The sequence below is a fragment of the Anopheles gambiae genome, chromosome 3 (genome assembly GCF_943734735.2).
Source record: "Anopheles gambiae chromosome 3, idAnoGambNW_F1_1, whole genome shotgun sequence".
Lineage (NCBI taxonomy): Eukaryota > Metazoa > Arthropoda > Insecta > Diptera > Culicidae > Anopheles > Anopheles gambiae.
Genome location: NC_064602.1, coordinates 30,790,859 through 30,804,825, shown reverse-complemented (window position 1 = coordinate 30,804,825; position 13,967 = coordinate 30,790,859). Strand labels below are relative to the sequence as shown.

Below are 13,967 nucleotides of genomic sequence, written 5' to 3'. Positions count from 1 at the left end.
CCCTCCAGGATGCCTTTCTCGACGAAATAGGAGCGCAAGAACCCGTGCCCCGTGAGGAGCTGGGTGAGGAAAAAGTCAACTTCCCCATGCTTGCGGCTGACCCAGAGATTAATGTCTGGAATCAGCCTCCTCGTCTTCAGTCCTGGTGCTCCTGGTTGCCCTGCACCCGTTGTCCACTGGTCCTGCCAGCGCCTCATCGTCTCCTCCCGTTGCCGCTTTCGTATGTCCGATTGCACTCCACCACTCGCTACCTTTTCGTCGTGGCAGCGGATATCCTCCTGCATGAGGAGGACTAACGGGGTGGTGTTGGCAACAACGCAAGCGGCATCATAAGAAACGGTCTGGAAGGCGCTGGCGACTCGGAGAGCCCCCGGTCGATGCGCCCTTTGGACCGATTTGCGATGGGTCTCCTTGTCGAGCACCCATCGCCCCCAGGTGGCAACTCCGTATCGGATGATACTGTTGCCGACGTTTACGAGCTGTCTCCTACTGCGGCTCTTAGGACCACGCTTATTCGGCATCAGGCAGGTCAAGGCATTCGTAATCCGTGAAGCCTTATTGACCACCCTCTCCAGATGCCGGCTGTGGTGCTGTTTGCGGCAGAGGTCCACTCCCAGGTACTTCAGCGTTTCCGTGGATTGGATCGAGTGACCGCCCGCTTGAAGCTCTGCGAGCTGCGGGACATGATGAGTACAAAAGATCATGAACCCGGTCTTTTGGTGGGCAAGTTCCAAACCGACTCCTTGCAGCCACCGCTCGATCCTCTCCAGGTTAGCCGTTGCTAATGCGCTGACCTGTTCCGTGGTCCTTCCCAAAAATGTGAAGGCCACGTCGTCAGCGAACCCGATGATGTCCGCTCGTAGTCCTTCGAGCGGCAAGCGGAGTAGGTCGTCGTACATGACGTTCCAAAGTGTTGGTCCTAGAACCGAACCCTGAGGAACGCCAGCAGATACAGTCCTCGACACTATTCCTTCATCCGTATCGTAGTGGAGCGTTCGGCCAATGAAATAGTTCCGCAGCAACGCCTGCAAATAAGGCGGAGTGTTTTTACGCTGCAGAGCTTGGCCGATCGCTGTCCAGTTTGCCGAGTTAAAGGCATTCCGGACGTCCACCGTTACCACCGCACAGAGACGATCCCCCTTTCGCTTTTTGTCTAGAGCGACTTTACCATTGTCCATCACCCGAGTGATGGCATCAACGGTTGAACGCCCTTTACGGAAACCGTACTGGGCGTCCGAAAGTCCCCCGGTCGACTCCAGATGGGTTGTCAGCCTCCGCTGAATCAACCGCTCTAAAATTTTCCCCAGCACACTCAGCAAACAAATTGGCCGGTATGACGAGGGCTCCCCAGGTGGTTTTCCCGACTTGGTAAGCAGCACCAGTTGTTGCCGCTTCCATGCGTCGGGAAAAGTGCCTGCCTCCAGTAGCTGCTTGTAGCTTTTGGCAAAAACTTCCGGAAAAGCCAGAATTGCCGCAGCTGCAGCCATATTTGGAATATTGTCGTCCCCCGGAGCTTTCTTGGGGTTGAGTGAGCGGGCAATTTCCTTCAACTCTTCCGCCAACTCCTCCTCCGAGACCGGATCCTGTGGATCCTCACCTACTTCCGTCTCGGGCCACTCCATCGGGGGACGATCGGGAAAGAGCTCATTCACGATGAACTGGAGCTTGTTGGCATCCCGTTCCATTGGAACCCGAGCTCCTTCCCACTGCTGCTTGCGGATTTGGTAAGCAGGGCCAAAGCCGTGCGGTTCCAATTGTTCCGGCAGATCCTGCTTGTGTTGGTCCTTGCTGAGCTTGATGGCCCGTTCCAGGGCAGCGCGTGCGTCCGACTTCATTTGACGCCTTTCCTCGCGCTGCTCCTCGGCCCGGGCCCGGTTGAACCGCCGTTTCATTCCGTGATAATGGCTGCGCAACCGATCAATCTCGGACGTCCACCAATAAACTGGCCGCCGGCCCTGTCGCCTTGGGGGTTGCCTAGGCATGGTGCCATCACAGGCCACCGTGATGGCCTGGGTAAGCTCCTCTGGCGTAGCAACATGCCCAAAAATGTCCTGGTCCCTCAAGATTTCAACGAACAAATCCTTGTCGAAGAATCTTGTGGACCACCTTCCCCCATTCGCTGCTGAGTGTACCTCGTTGTTGGCGCGCTGTCTCGGAACCCTGCCGACCACAAACTTGATAGTATTGTGGTCACTTGGGGTTTCGTCACACACGCGCCAATTGTTGTCCCCTACCAAGGAGGGGCTGCAAAAGGATACGTCCACGATGGAGTTGCGACCATTTGCCCCAATCCAAGTGCTCTGGTTGCCCTGGTTCAGGAGAACCAATCCCAGAGCAGCCGCCGCATCCATCACAACTCCCCCCCTAGATACCCTTTCCCCGTCGTTTGGCCTCCGCGCCATCCCCCATGCACCTGACCAGGCGTTTACATCACCCCCGATCACGGTGTCCCGATTCCGTGGAAGTACAGACACGATTTCGGTCCATTTGCGTTTGTACTCCTCGACAGTCAAATCGGAACCCACGGGTGGTAGGTAGACAGAACAAAAAACGATTCCCCGCATCTCGACCACAACGAAGTCCTCGCGTTGGTTGTCAATGATGCGCTGAAAAGGATAATCCCCAACTGATACCACTGCTACCCGACCAGTGGTATCGGTAACCCAATTGCTGTTATTATTCGGCACCCAATAGGGGTCCGAGATAATCAGAATATCACAACCCTCGGCACGAGCACTTTGCAAAAGCAAGTCTTGTGCCGTTTGGTCATGATTGAGGTTCTGTTGGAACACTCTAATCATGACTGGGCTGTGGGGTTACCTTTCCAAAGTAGCGGCAACTGCGCTGGCCCAGCGAATGCCCGATTGCATCCGGGCCCTCGCATCCCAAGCACTTCCGCTCCCTAGTGCACGGTCCCTCGTGCTTATCTTCCGCGCAGCGATGGCATTTGCTACTGCGGTCCTTGCCACGGCAACGGGCAGCAGTATGCCCGTATTCGTAGCACCGGTAGCATTGCCGCCGACGCTCCAAAAGCCGAAGCCTGCAGCATTTGCTGAAACCGACCGTGTATTGCCTTGCCAGGGCCTGGTCGGTCACCGCTATTGCTGGGCAGTCGAAAAATGCGACCAACGTACCGTAATGCGTTTTTACGGTCGTGATCTGGTCTCTGAAAATTTCAACGCCCAGCGCGGCACTCATTTCCAAAGAAATTTCTTCGGACGAAGTGCCAGGCGGAATGTTGGAACAAAATGCACCCTTCAACCGTCGATAGTGCCTCTTTGCGGTCATGGAAACGCGCTAATTCCGAGCCGTAGCTAGTCTCACGCGGCCAGCCTTCTTGTATATAACGATAAACCTCTCGCAGCAAAGAATCCGATTGCGTACTTTGTTCTACGTCTCTAAAACAAAGAGGAGAGGAATTAATTATTGCATTCACTGCTACTGACCTTACATCTTCCTCCAAGCTAAGGCTGGCGATTACGTATTCGCGTTCCGGTTTCACGTGGTTTCTTATAAGCCGCGAGAGGATGTCTGCATTCCCGAAATGTCCTGATTGCACGTACTCAATAGAAAAGTCGTACAGCTGCATGGTCAGGGCAAATCGCTGCAATCTGGTAGCTGTATAGACGGGAATGCCTTTCTTCGAGCCAAAAATCCGGAGCAGGGGACGGTGGTCTGTTTGGAGTCTGAAATGACGGCCGTATAGCATCTTATGAAACTTGGTAACTGCATAAACGAGGGCCAAGCCTTCGCGATCAATCTGACTGTAATTAAACTCCGCCTTGGTCAGCGCTCGTGAAGCATGCTGTATAACCTTAACGCTTCCATCTGGAAATTTATGGCTAATAGTAGCTCCGATTCCAACGGATGAAGCGTCTGCTGATACAATTATTTCTGCCGTAGGATCGTAGTGTGTTAATAGCAGCTCTGATGACAGTATTTCTTTAAATTTCTTGAAAGCTGCTTCGCATTCTGTTGTCCATTTAAATTGTTTTTCGTTCTTTAGAAGATTATCAAGGGGGAATCTTAGATCGCGCATCATTGGAACAAATTTTCCATAATAATTAATTGCGCCTAGGAAAGATCTAACTCCGGCAATATCGGTGGGGGCTGGTAACGCTGCACTGTTTGGCAATGGCTGTTGCTGTTGCTGCTGCCCGTTGCTAAAACCCGCGTTTCCCCAATTTTGCGATAAACGTCGATGTTCTTCATCCTCCATCATTTCGTCCGGGTTTAACATCCTTCTACGCTTACGCGAAATTGTCCCGTCTTATTAGCGCGACACACACAATATAAAACACTTAGAGTTCCATAAACGACACACTTTTAACAAATAGCACGCAAATTAAAATTCGTCGGGTTCGATAAAAGAAATAAATACTTGTTTGGAATAAAAAAATCTCTCTTTTCTTTTACTCTCGTCGCCACTGTTGTGATATGTTGCGCTACTCAACAACGGCCAACAACGCGGGAAGGGTTTAAGCTTACGATGTAGGTAAAAACCGTGTATTCACTGATAATGTCGTTGCCCTTCTGCCGGCCCGTACCGAGTGCCCGACCGCCGCTCGGTTCCCGCTTGATGCCCTCTCATTCTCCCGAGAGACCCGACCTCCTACACTCACACATCACACGAAGACCCTTGCCTGTCGTCGGTGAGTGGCCTAATGTGTTAGGCAGGTTGGGCCATAACATGCAGTATAATCTTCCCGTTTCTCCCCGAACACACTGCATTAGAGCGAGCGAGACACCGAGACCAGCATGCCGCTGCGAGAAAACCAAACTGAGCGCGCAGGCTGAAAGTGAACGCACACATTCACACATCCCAAGTGCCACAAATCCACTAAACGACCACTGAACGCCTTCTAAACGACTCAAGCACTCTACCTAAACGGAATATAGAAAGACTTCGTTTAGCAGACGGCAAACGACTCATGCATTCTAAAAATAGCAAAAAAGCTGGTGGCGCCATCTGTTTGTGGGATACCCAACCAGTTGAGCTTCCTCGCTTGGAGGAGAGCTTTCTCATTTCCTCTGTACTGTTGTATGGTTTTGCATTGAAGTTATGCATCGCTAGAACTAGAACGGCGATACGATTGTTTAAATACTAAACTCCAATGGAGACCACCAGCACTGAAGCAAGTGAGATTTGAGTAATGGTCGTTGGTGTTGATACCCGCGTATCTGACCACACGACCATTCATATAGATTTTTGCTCAGAAAGTTAGAAGGCTATATTGGTATGATAAGATGAAACTTGTCGAAACACATTGCAAGAAAAGGATAGCAATATAATGATGAGTTTTAATACGCCATCTATTGATCAAACCAATGAAGCTATGGAGCTTTCATTTTTTTCTATGGATATTCAATTTTCCAGTCGTTTAAGCTTAATCTGTGGCGCTTGGGATGTGTAATTGTGTGAGTGCAAAAACTGTGTGGAAACCAAAACACGCTAGCGCCTCTGCGTAATTCCGTGTACTTCTAACCGTCTCCCCCTGCTTCTACATGCCCCTCGCCTGAAAATCGCACACTTTTTCATTCTCTTTGCTAGCAGGGACTTGGACTTATCCGGCGCTACAACCGCTTTGCGGTCTTGGCCTGCCTCAGGAGTGTCCGAAACCGCTCACGGTCGTGCGCCTTCGTCTGCCAGTCCGTTATCCCGGCCTTAATGGCGGACGCCTCCACGCCATCTTGCCACCTCAATTTGGGCCTACCACGCCTCCTCTGTCCTTGTGGACGGCCTAAAAAGACTTTAGCAGGGTAATCATTAAAATAATTGATTAAATTTAAATTGTTGGGTTCTCAACAGTGCTCCTGCCTAAATCTGCCAAAATAATCTGGCCACACTGGTCAGCGCAGGGCTTTTCGAAGGTGCGAAGCCTTATAAATGTCGCGCCGCATTTGGAAAGAAGAAAGCTATTTGAATACGCCGTTGCAGTGAAACTGTGTTCGTTGTTGGAATGTAGCACAGGAAGGAAAAATGTTGATTTTATAGTTTTCTTACGAAAAGATATTAATAGAATTGAAGAATTAGAACTGTAACCAATCAATCGATTTTTGTTCTATTTTTTTCCTTACAACTAAAGAAGATTTTTTTTTAATTTATGAGAATCTTTGTAATAAATGCTCTATAAAGAAAGGCAAATATAATAGACCGCGCTACAATTAGCATATGCATTAAGATTGTTTCTCGTTCGTCGCCATGCATGTGCAATGAATTAAGTCTAAAGCAGCGATAAAATGGGAATTTGCCTCATTATCATCATGCTTTTTTTTAGTTTATTTTCATCTACAAAATTCATTACAACCAAAATCATACGGTTATACCATGTAATATTTTCTCACTTATCAGCTGTGCCTGGCATCTAAAGATGGTTGAGATGGACTGAAGAAGATTTAGATGCATCGAAGTTTCAGCAAATAAACCCTATCTGCAGTATAATCTTATATGCGAAGCCACAAAAAAGAAAATCCTTTACTCTAATATTAAAATTTAAAAAATTAATCAATTAACCTCAAAAAGCGATTTCTCGCCCGAATGATACAGAAGTATACATCATCCCTTAACAAGTGATGGCAAATGAAATATCGTTCGCTAAATAACCGCAAACCAACTAACCAGCTAAAATAAATCATCACCATTCACTGAAATACCCGTGCAGACACATCCACGGGGAGGTACGGCGTTGTTTGAAAAGCAGCGTGCAAACAAACAAAACACTATGCGCCTCCATCCGATCGATATTTCAGGTTGGTTGCGCGTTCTTTTTCTACCTCGAGTTTTTTTTTCTCCCTTGTCGTTGTTGTTGTTTTTGTTGTATCTTTTTCCCCTTCTTTGATGGCTTTATTTACCACACCGGAGACGATGATCATCATCGCGCTGCTGATGCTGATGATGACGTAAAATTAAACTCCTCGTTTCTCGCATGTGTGTGTGTAGTGACGGTTGTCACCATCATCGCTCGCACAGGAAAGGGAGCGGGTGGTGGATTTGCTGTTGAGCCCTCGTACAGTGTGACCCCTTGCACCCCTGCCGTGGCCCTTCTTGCCGCCATTGAACGAGAAGAGTGTGTTAATAAATACATAGACCGTGTGTCTCTTTCTATTGCCGTTCCCTATGAGCTCTGTGTGTGTGTGCGAGTTCAGTTTGATGATTTTTCTTCTTCTTCTTTTGCTACTGTTTGCTGCCCCGGCGTTGGGCAAAAGGGAAACTGAACTCTACACGCAATCAGCACCAGCGAGCGCGGAGCGGGATCAGATGCCGGGCCTAGCCTCGCGCGTAACCATGGCGACCCCGCATGGCGGACGCAACGGCATCGGCTGTGCGGCTGTGTGCGTTGAGCGAGAAGAGGACGATCATCAAGAAGCTCTGCATACACACAGGCACACACACACACTGAGTGTCGGTGCCAGGTCGGATTGGAGGACGAACGACGTGTGCCTTTTTTTCGCGCGCTAGCTTTTGGCGGTCGTGGACGCATACGCCGTTTCTGTTCGCGCGCCCGTTCCCGTCGAGGATTTCGCGATCGGAAGACGATTCCGCTGTGCATTGTGTGAAAGTGTGGGTGTAGGTTGGAGAAAAAGGGGGAAGTGTTCCGCAAAAGGACATAGCACTGGAGAAGACACTTTTTTTGGCCAGCGTGGCAAGACACAGTGAGTGTGAGGCTAAAGTTCGAATCGGTCAGAGAGCAATTGGGTGTGTGTGCTCTCGTCGTTAGGGATGGAAAGTGCGAAGTGCGAAAAATGGTTCCCCGGCACCACCATTAGCATAAAGACGCGCAAATTGTGAACCTAGCCCGGGGTGACGTGGGTGGGTTGGAAAAACGCATCGCAGAACCAATCGAGCATGGGCGCTGTGAATTATTGATGAGGCTTGCAGTGTGAATTGATCCCCGGCCCGAGTGGAGATTCAGTCTACAAAAGTGTGTGTGTGTTTTTCCTTCCTTTTTTTCGAATGTCAATTTCTGGCTCTGTCAAATGCAATGCAGTGTTGTGCGCTGAGTGGTTTGGGTAGTTCTCGTAGCGACCGACGGCAAGTGTGAACTAGATCGACAAACGGAAATTAGCGTCGCCGTCGGTAGATCGGTGGAAAGGATAAGCGTTTGCTGCTGCCGGGGCTTAGCAATGGAACCGTCTACAAGTCTCTCTTTGTCGGTGAGTGTTATTAGATGTAGTAAATTAGTAATATCATTTATTTAACATGTAGAGCCTTTTTATTCGATTATTATTGCATTTTGAAATAGAATAATTTTTACCGACGGAATGTTTTTTTCTCTGTAAAGTGGATATACAGTGACAGTCATCTAAAATTGGACATCTCCTATTTTCACCTATTTATTAACTTTGTGGCTACACGTACTATTCCTATAACCACTTATGCACTGGTCTATGAAAGAGTATCGGAAACATTTGTTGCCAAATCGTATGAATGACAGGTCTAACTCATGTTGCAGGAATATTTTCGGCCACGTTTGAATACCAAAACGGATACAAAACACATTATTTAACACATTTTTGCGTGCAAATATATGCACAGTTGCTGAAATGAATAGGAAAATTCAGAAATGTTGCCATTGAGCAAATGTTGTCGTAACATGTTCATGGAATCGGGGCTTATCGAAACACTGTCTTCACACAACGTTGAGGGTATTTTTGTTTAGCTAAGATAATGCAAAAAATTGGTCCGGTTTTCTTAAAAAAGGTCGGAATACCATCCATAAATGTAAGAAAATGCGTGAAATGTATGATGCCCATTGAAAGTCGGACAGTCTCCATGCCTCAATACGCCTCAATTGGTACATCTTTTGCGAATTAAATGACCTTAGACCACTAATTGTTTAGAACGCTAATTACAAAGCTTAATAACAAGCTTTGCTTGGTTTTTAAGGCTGTGGTTTCTACTGGCCTTATTATATTACCATCATTGCCAGAAGGTATCCTCATTGATATATGAAGGCGATATTTAGATATTGGTTTAAGTCAGGGGTGTAAAGGTCTGTAAAGGTTGAAATAAATAGTTCATTTGTTTGACTGATTAACCAAAGTATATTTTTTTAAATTTTGAACGAAGAAAATTATGATTCAATAAAAGAAAAGACCCCTGCTTTAAGTAACTGTCTAGGAAATCGTAAGGCATTTTACAAAAGCATTTTATATGATTCGGTTATTATTTTTGTTTTTCAAAATTGTTGTTTTTTTTAATTTAATTTTTTTAATGTTCGATAATTGGGTGACAGATGCATTAAAGTGCATTCAATTTAGGAAAAAAACCTCAAAAATATCCTAGTCTTATGATAAAAAGTGTTTTTCTACTAACATTAACATACACTGAGAAAGAAGTTGCAAATTGCTGTGTCTATATATTTCAAATGTCTCGAAAGCATGTATAGGCCGGCATGGCCGCGTAGGACGTTACGCCATATAGAAGATATATTTCAAATCCATTATTATCATCCTAATGCTGTTGTGTGATACATTACATTACGATTTTCAGTTGCCAAGACTCAATACCATCGTTAAATAATACAACAATATTGTGTTGTGATGGCGATCATCACTCGTCAACACACAATTTAAACCTTAACGCAAACTGTGCAACCAAAACCGGGCCAATAAAAAAAGCCCCCACACATTTGCAATCCGACAGCAAGGCAGCCAAATACCAAAGTCCTAGCGCAAACGAAACGCATTAAAGAATCATTACATGCAATAAATCTGACACGGTTCGGTGCAAATTTCCACCCATGGAACCCAGGGACAGATGGCAACCGGGGACTGTGCTGCAAACCCTGTGCTGCTAAGCTAGAGCGCCTCATTTGCGCAACCCACAAAGGGAGAGAGAAAGTATTTCCACACACCGCTGTTTTCGCTCTCCTGCTGCTGTTGTTGTAGTGTGCTTTTCCTGCACAGTTTCCCTGCCTACTGCAACGCCTGGCATCGCAATTGCCCACTTCCCTGCGTAACATAACAGTTGCACATTGTGCCGCCATAGCTACGCGATGGATGGACACAAAAGGCGGGTGATAAAAATACGCTACGCACGGGATACGCAGATGCTGCACAGACCGAGACGAACAGACAGACAGTGAGAAGAGCCGAGAGACATGATACAAACTATAATGGGCGCCATTTTGAGGGACCATGCAGGCAACGGCAAACGATTGCAGCGAATGGCCATCGTTGTCCGCTGTTGGTCACTCCGCTGCTTTGGCATGATGGCATGAAAATGACCGTCAATTGACGAGAGAAAGAGAGAAAATTACATCAACGCGCTATGAAGCTGTCGGCGTTGGTGTTGCGGTTTTGTTGTGTTTTTTTTTGGTATTGTTTTACGCGGAAAGAGCAAATGGGAGACTGGTGGTAGGTTCATAGTGTTGCTGCTCTGTTGCAGCTTATTAAGAAGTCGACTAGTTGGAGCAAAATGCAATAAAATGCGCAGCATTACAGTTTGGGCGCAAACAAACCGCGCTGAACAAATGAGCTGCAAAATAGCATTAAATGAACAGCAACCAGGCGATATTGTTGAAAGCAATGATAAAAAGAGATGTGTTTTAAAGTGTTTTCGGAAATTTGGCAATCCAAATTGAGTCTCTTTTCCAAGAAGGTTCAATAAAAGTTATAAATATGACAAAACGATATGGAAAGGATAAAAAAAAATCAAAAACAGGCTGCAATATGTGATGCTAGACTGTAGAGAGGAAGAATAAACTAAAAACAAAGACACATTAAACAAAAAAAATTGGGAAACAACAGACCGATGAAAATGAAATTAAATGTGTCAACAATGTAAATAATCGTTAGAAGAATAGCCTTTCTATAACTGTTTACTTCATTCTCTTTTTTTAATATAGTTCGTTGTCGGTTTACTATTTATTTTCTCCCTTTCTCAACCCCCAAAAAACGGTTCCATCGACGTGACTCATCGAATGTGTGCAACATTGCAATTATTTGATCGACAATTAGAGATCGTGTTCATGCTGCCTCCGAGCCGTGATTGTGACGACCGGAAAAAGGCGAACACACTTCGGGGAGAAACCAAAAACTGGCTCGACTAAAAGGTCTCAATGTTTGTGAAAACAGGGAGGAGGCACAATCAGGGGGAGATTTCGGTGATTGAGTGAAGAAAAAAAACAACAAAAATCTCGTAAGGTCTTAAAGTCCCTTTACAGCTAGGTAGCAGAGGGCGTTCTAAGGGTGCTTTGACGTTGATGATGACGATGATGATGATGGTGGTGGTGGTGCTAGCAAAACAGGGGAACTGACGGAGTAAAAACAGGGCGGGAATTGAGCCGTGGTAGCAGCTGCCAGCCAGCCATGATTTGAGCGCCATATGGTTGCACAAGGGGAAAGTAGAGGAAGGTCTGGGAAGCTGCAGAACGTTTGCGCAAAGAGTAACATTCGCGGAAGGTCCTGTTTCGCGCGACTGTTAAATCGATGGGCTCGCGTAGCGTCACGGCCCCTGTTGGGCACCAATATGACCATCGGGCTGCCGGTGAAGGAGCTCCCGGAGGGGGGTGTCAGTTGATCTCACGCCACGATCTCAATCACGGCACCCGGAGGGGGCAGTGTGTGTTTTTTCGGGTGCAAAAACGTATTTCGCGCCGTTTGTAGCGAAAGGTACAAAAAAGGGAAAATAGTCGTTGTCGTTGTGCTTTTCACGGTACCTCACGGTGCAGCTTTCGTGCTGTGTCATTGTTCGCGTACACACATTTGGCACCGGGCACACACGGCACACGGAAAAGTGGCTGTCGTGCTGGGCAGACTCGGGAGCAGCATTTTGCAGCCGCGGGTCCGAAAAAATGGTCCTTCCAGTGTCTGGCCTGCCTGCTTGCCGTCCCGTGGTACGCCCGAGGGCTTCCTGGTTTTGTACAATATCGATCGTAACGGATATATTTTTTTTTTGTCGGGTGTTCGTCTCGGGAAAAGAGCGTCTAAAACAAGTAGCGGGCTTTGGTCGAAGCGCACCACTCGAACGGCGAATGTCCTGTGGTGTGTCGGGTCGGGTATTTTGAATCGCATTCAGCGTATTTGGCGTCGTATGGCACGCGGTTACGATGGGTGTGTTTCGCGATTGATGTGTCGCGATGAAAAAGGGCACAAAGCGAACGGCAATGCTCATTTTGTACCGCGAATGTAACAACTGGTGACAAAAGGAATCGTATGGTGCAGCCGAATGGCTAATTGGGGTGTTTTTTTTCGTTGTTTTGACGAAAGGTGCTGAATGGTTGTTTGGACGCTTAAATGGAAGAAACTATTAAACGACGTATCGATAGAACTTAAATGCAGGAACGCATAGGCCTAGATGTTCATTGATAAATTCTTCTATAAATCCTCGGATGAACTAGCAAGACTCGAGAATGAATTAAAGATGAGATTAGAGCCAAAAGTGAAGAATTGTTTGACCAAAAACATCAGCTGCTGTTTCTGGCATTCGAACTGTCTCGAACTGAAGTTGAAGTTGAATAAGTGAAAATTCATTTAACGTTTGCATAAAAAATAGACTTTTTTCGGCCAGCTGTAGAAAAACAACTAACTTTGAAAGGTAATTATTTAAGCTTACGTGCAAACATAAGTCTCCGACCGTGCAGGCCGACAGAGCCGTTAGTTATCCGGAATTTTCACCATGTCGGACGAAGACATGCGTGTAGGCATGTTTTAAGATCTACCTTCCATTTTTATCAATTCCTCGCCAAAAATTCCTCCACAAAATTGTATGAGTAGAGCTTCTTGATCATGTTTGTCCAGAAAAAATAATCTATAAAACGCATTTGGGGAATGTTGGACCAGTTCGCGGACTAGGGTGTAATTCCTCGAAATTTCTCCGAAATTCACCCAAAAGGATCCTATTGAGTTTTGGCGTTACTGTTTGCCGCTGCGAAGCGAGTGGACGCGATTTCTACTTCCTGATAAGTTTGTTCATGCTTCCCAGGTACTATTTCACAGTTTGGCCGGTTGCATCGACGTCCCAGACCAGCTTTATGTACCAGTGTAGCCACTTTTGTCTTCAGCATCATTTGGAGCTTCTAGCCGCTCAGAGTCGTCGGCCATTCAGAACTGGGCTTTCTTTCGATGCTCTGATTGTTGTCTAATAGTGCGAAGATGATGTAGATGCCGAAACAGGCTTATACGACGTCCACAAACTGCCACACGGAGTCCGTTTTAGACGCTACGTTGTGCCGTTCTTTGATCGCGCACGCGTTTAAACACAGTTGCCTCCCTTTTTTGGCCATCACGGTTAGAGTTGGACTGATAGAGATGTAAAATTTGGTCCGATTAATCATGAAATACTGTTATTGAAAGTGTAATTAACGTTTTGTTAGTGCGAGCGAAGATAAACCCATGAAAAAGTGGCAATTTTTGACCATTTTTTAATGCAAGTGTTAACTGGTACTGGGTTTCCGTTTCAAGAACTTTCTCTTCTCTAGATTTAGACGATTTTTGTATCAGTTTCAAGGATCGTATTCTGCCGGATTGATCTTGAATAGCAAGGAGTTTCGAACGAACTATGAGTTGAATTGTCTGTTTAAATCATCTAAACCCTAATTGTCAACATCTAATATATTGGTATTCGAGAGGAATTTTTTCGTCACAAATTGCTTATTTCACAAATTTCTAATCATAAATTTCAGATGTTGCATTTAGTTGTTTTTGAAGTCAAATATTAGCATGAGAACTTCCGGGTAGGGTTGTAGGGTCCTATGGAACATTTAGGTGAGGAACATCTAGGACAGGTATCTTAATATTTAGCTTATAGCGCTTTGTAATAGCTCTCAGAGTTGATCAGTTGCTTACTCAAAGGTGCCCGAGAGAAATAAATTATGAAATAAGTTAACGAACGATTCCATAGTTGTACTAATTAAAGAGAACGAAAACCAACACAGGAGAATTAAAAGGAACGCCATTGATGCCAGTCACACATATGCCCTTTGTTAGCACAATTTTGAAGTCGCATGGGGCGATTCCCGCTT

The 13,967-nt window shown here is 46.2% G+C and overlaps 1 protein-coding gene across 1 annotated transcript in view; it reads left to right on the top strand.

The window, feature by feature from the left end:
- Positions 1 to 7,249: 7,249 nt before the first annotated feature.
- The window catches only part of LOC1280253 (fez family zinc finger protein erm), a 35,075-nt gene continuing 28,357 nt past the window's right edge, over positions 7,250 to 13,967 (top strand). Inside the window, exon 1 of the mRNA XM_061658332.1 lies at positions 7,250 to 8,154. Within this exon, the coding sequence (XP_061514316.1) occupies positions 8,125 to 8,154 (30 nt within the window). The 5' untranslated portion in view covers positions 7,250 to 8,124. The remainder of the gene's footprint in view (positions 8,155 to 13,967) is intronic.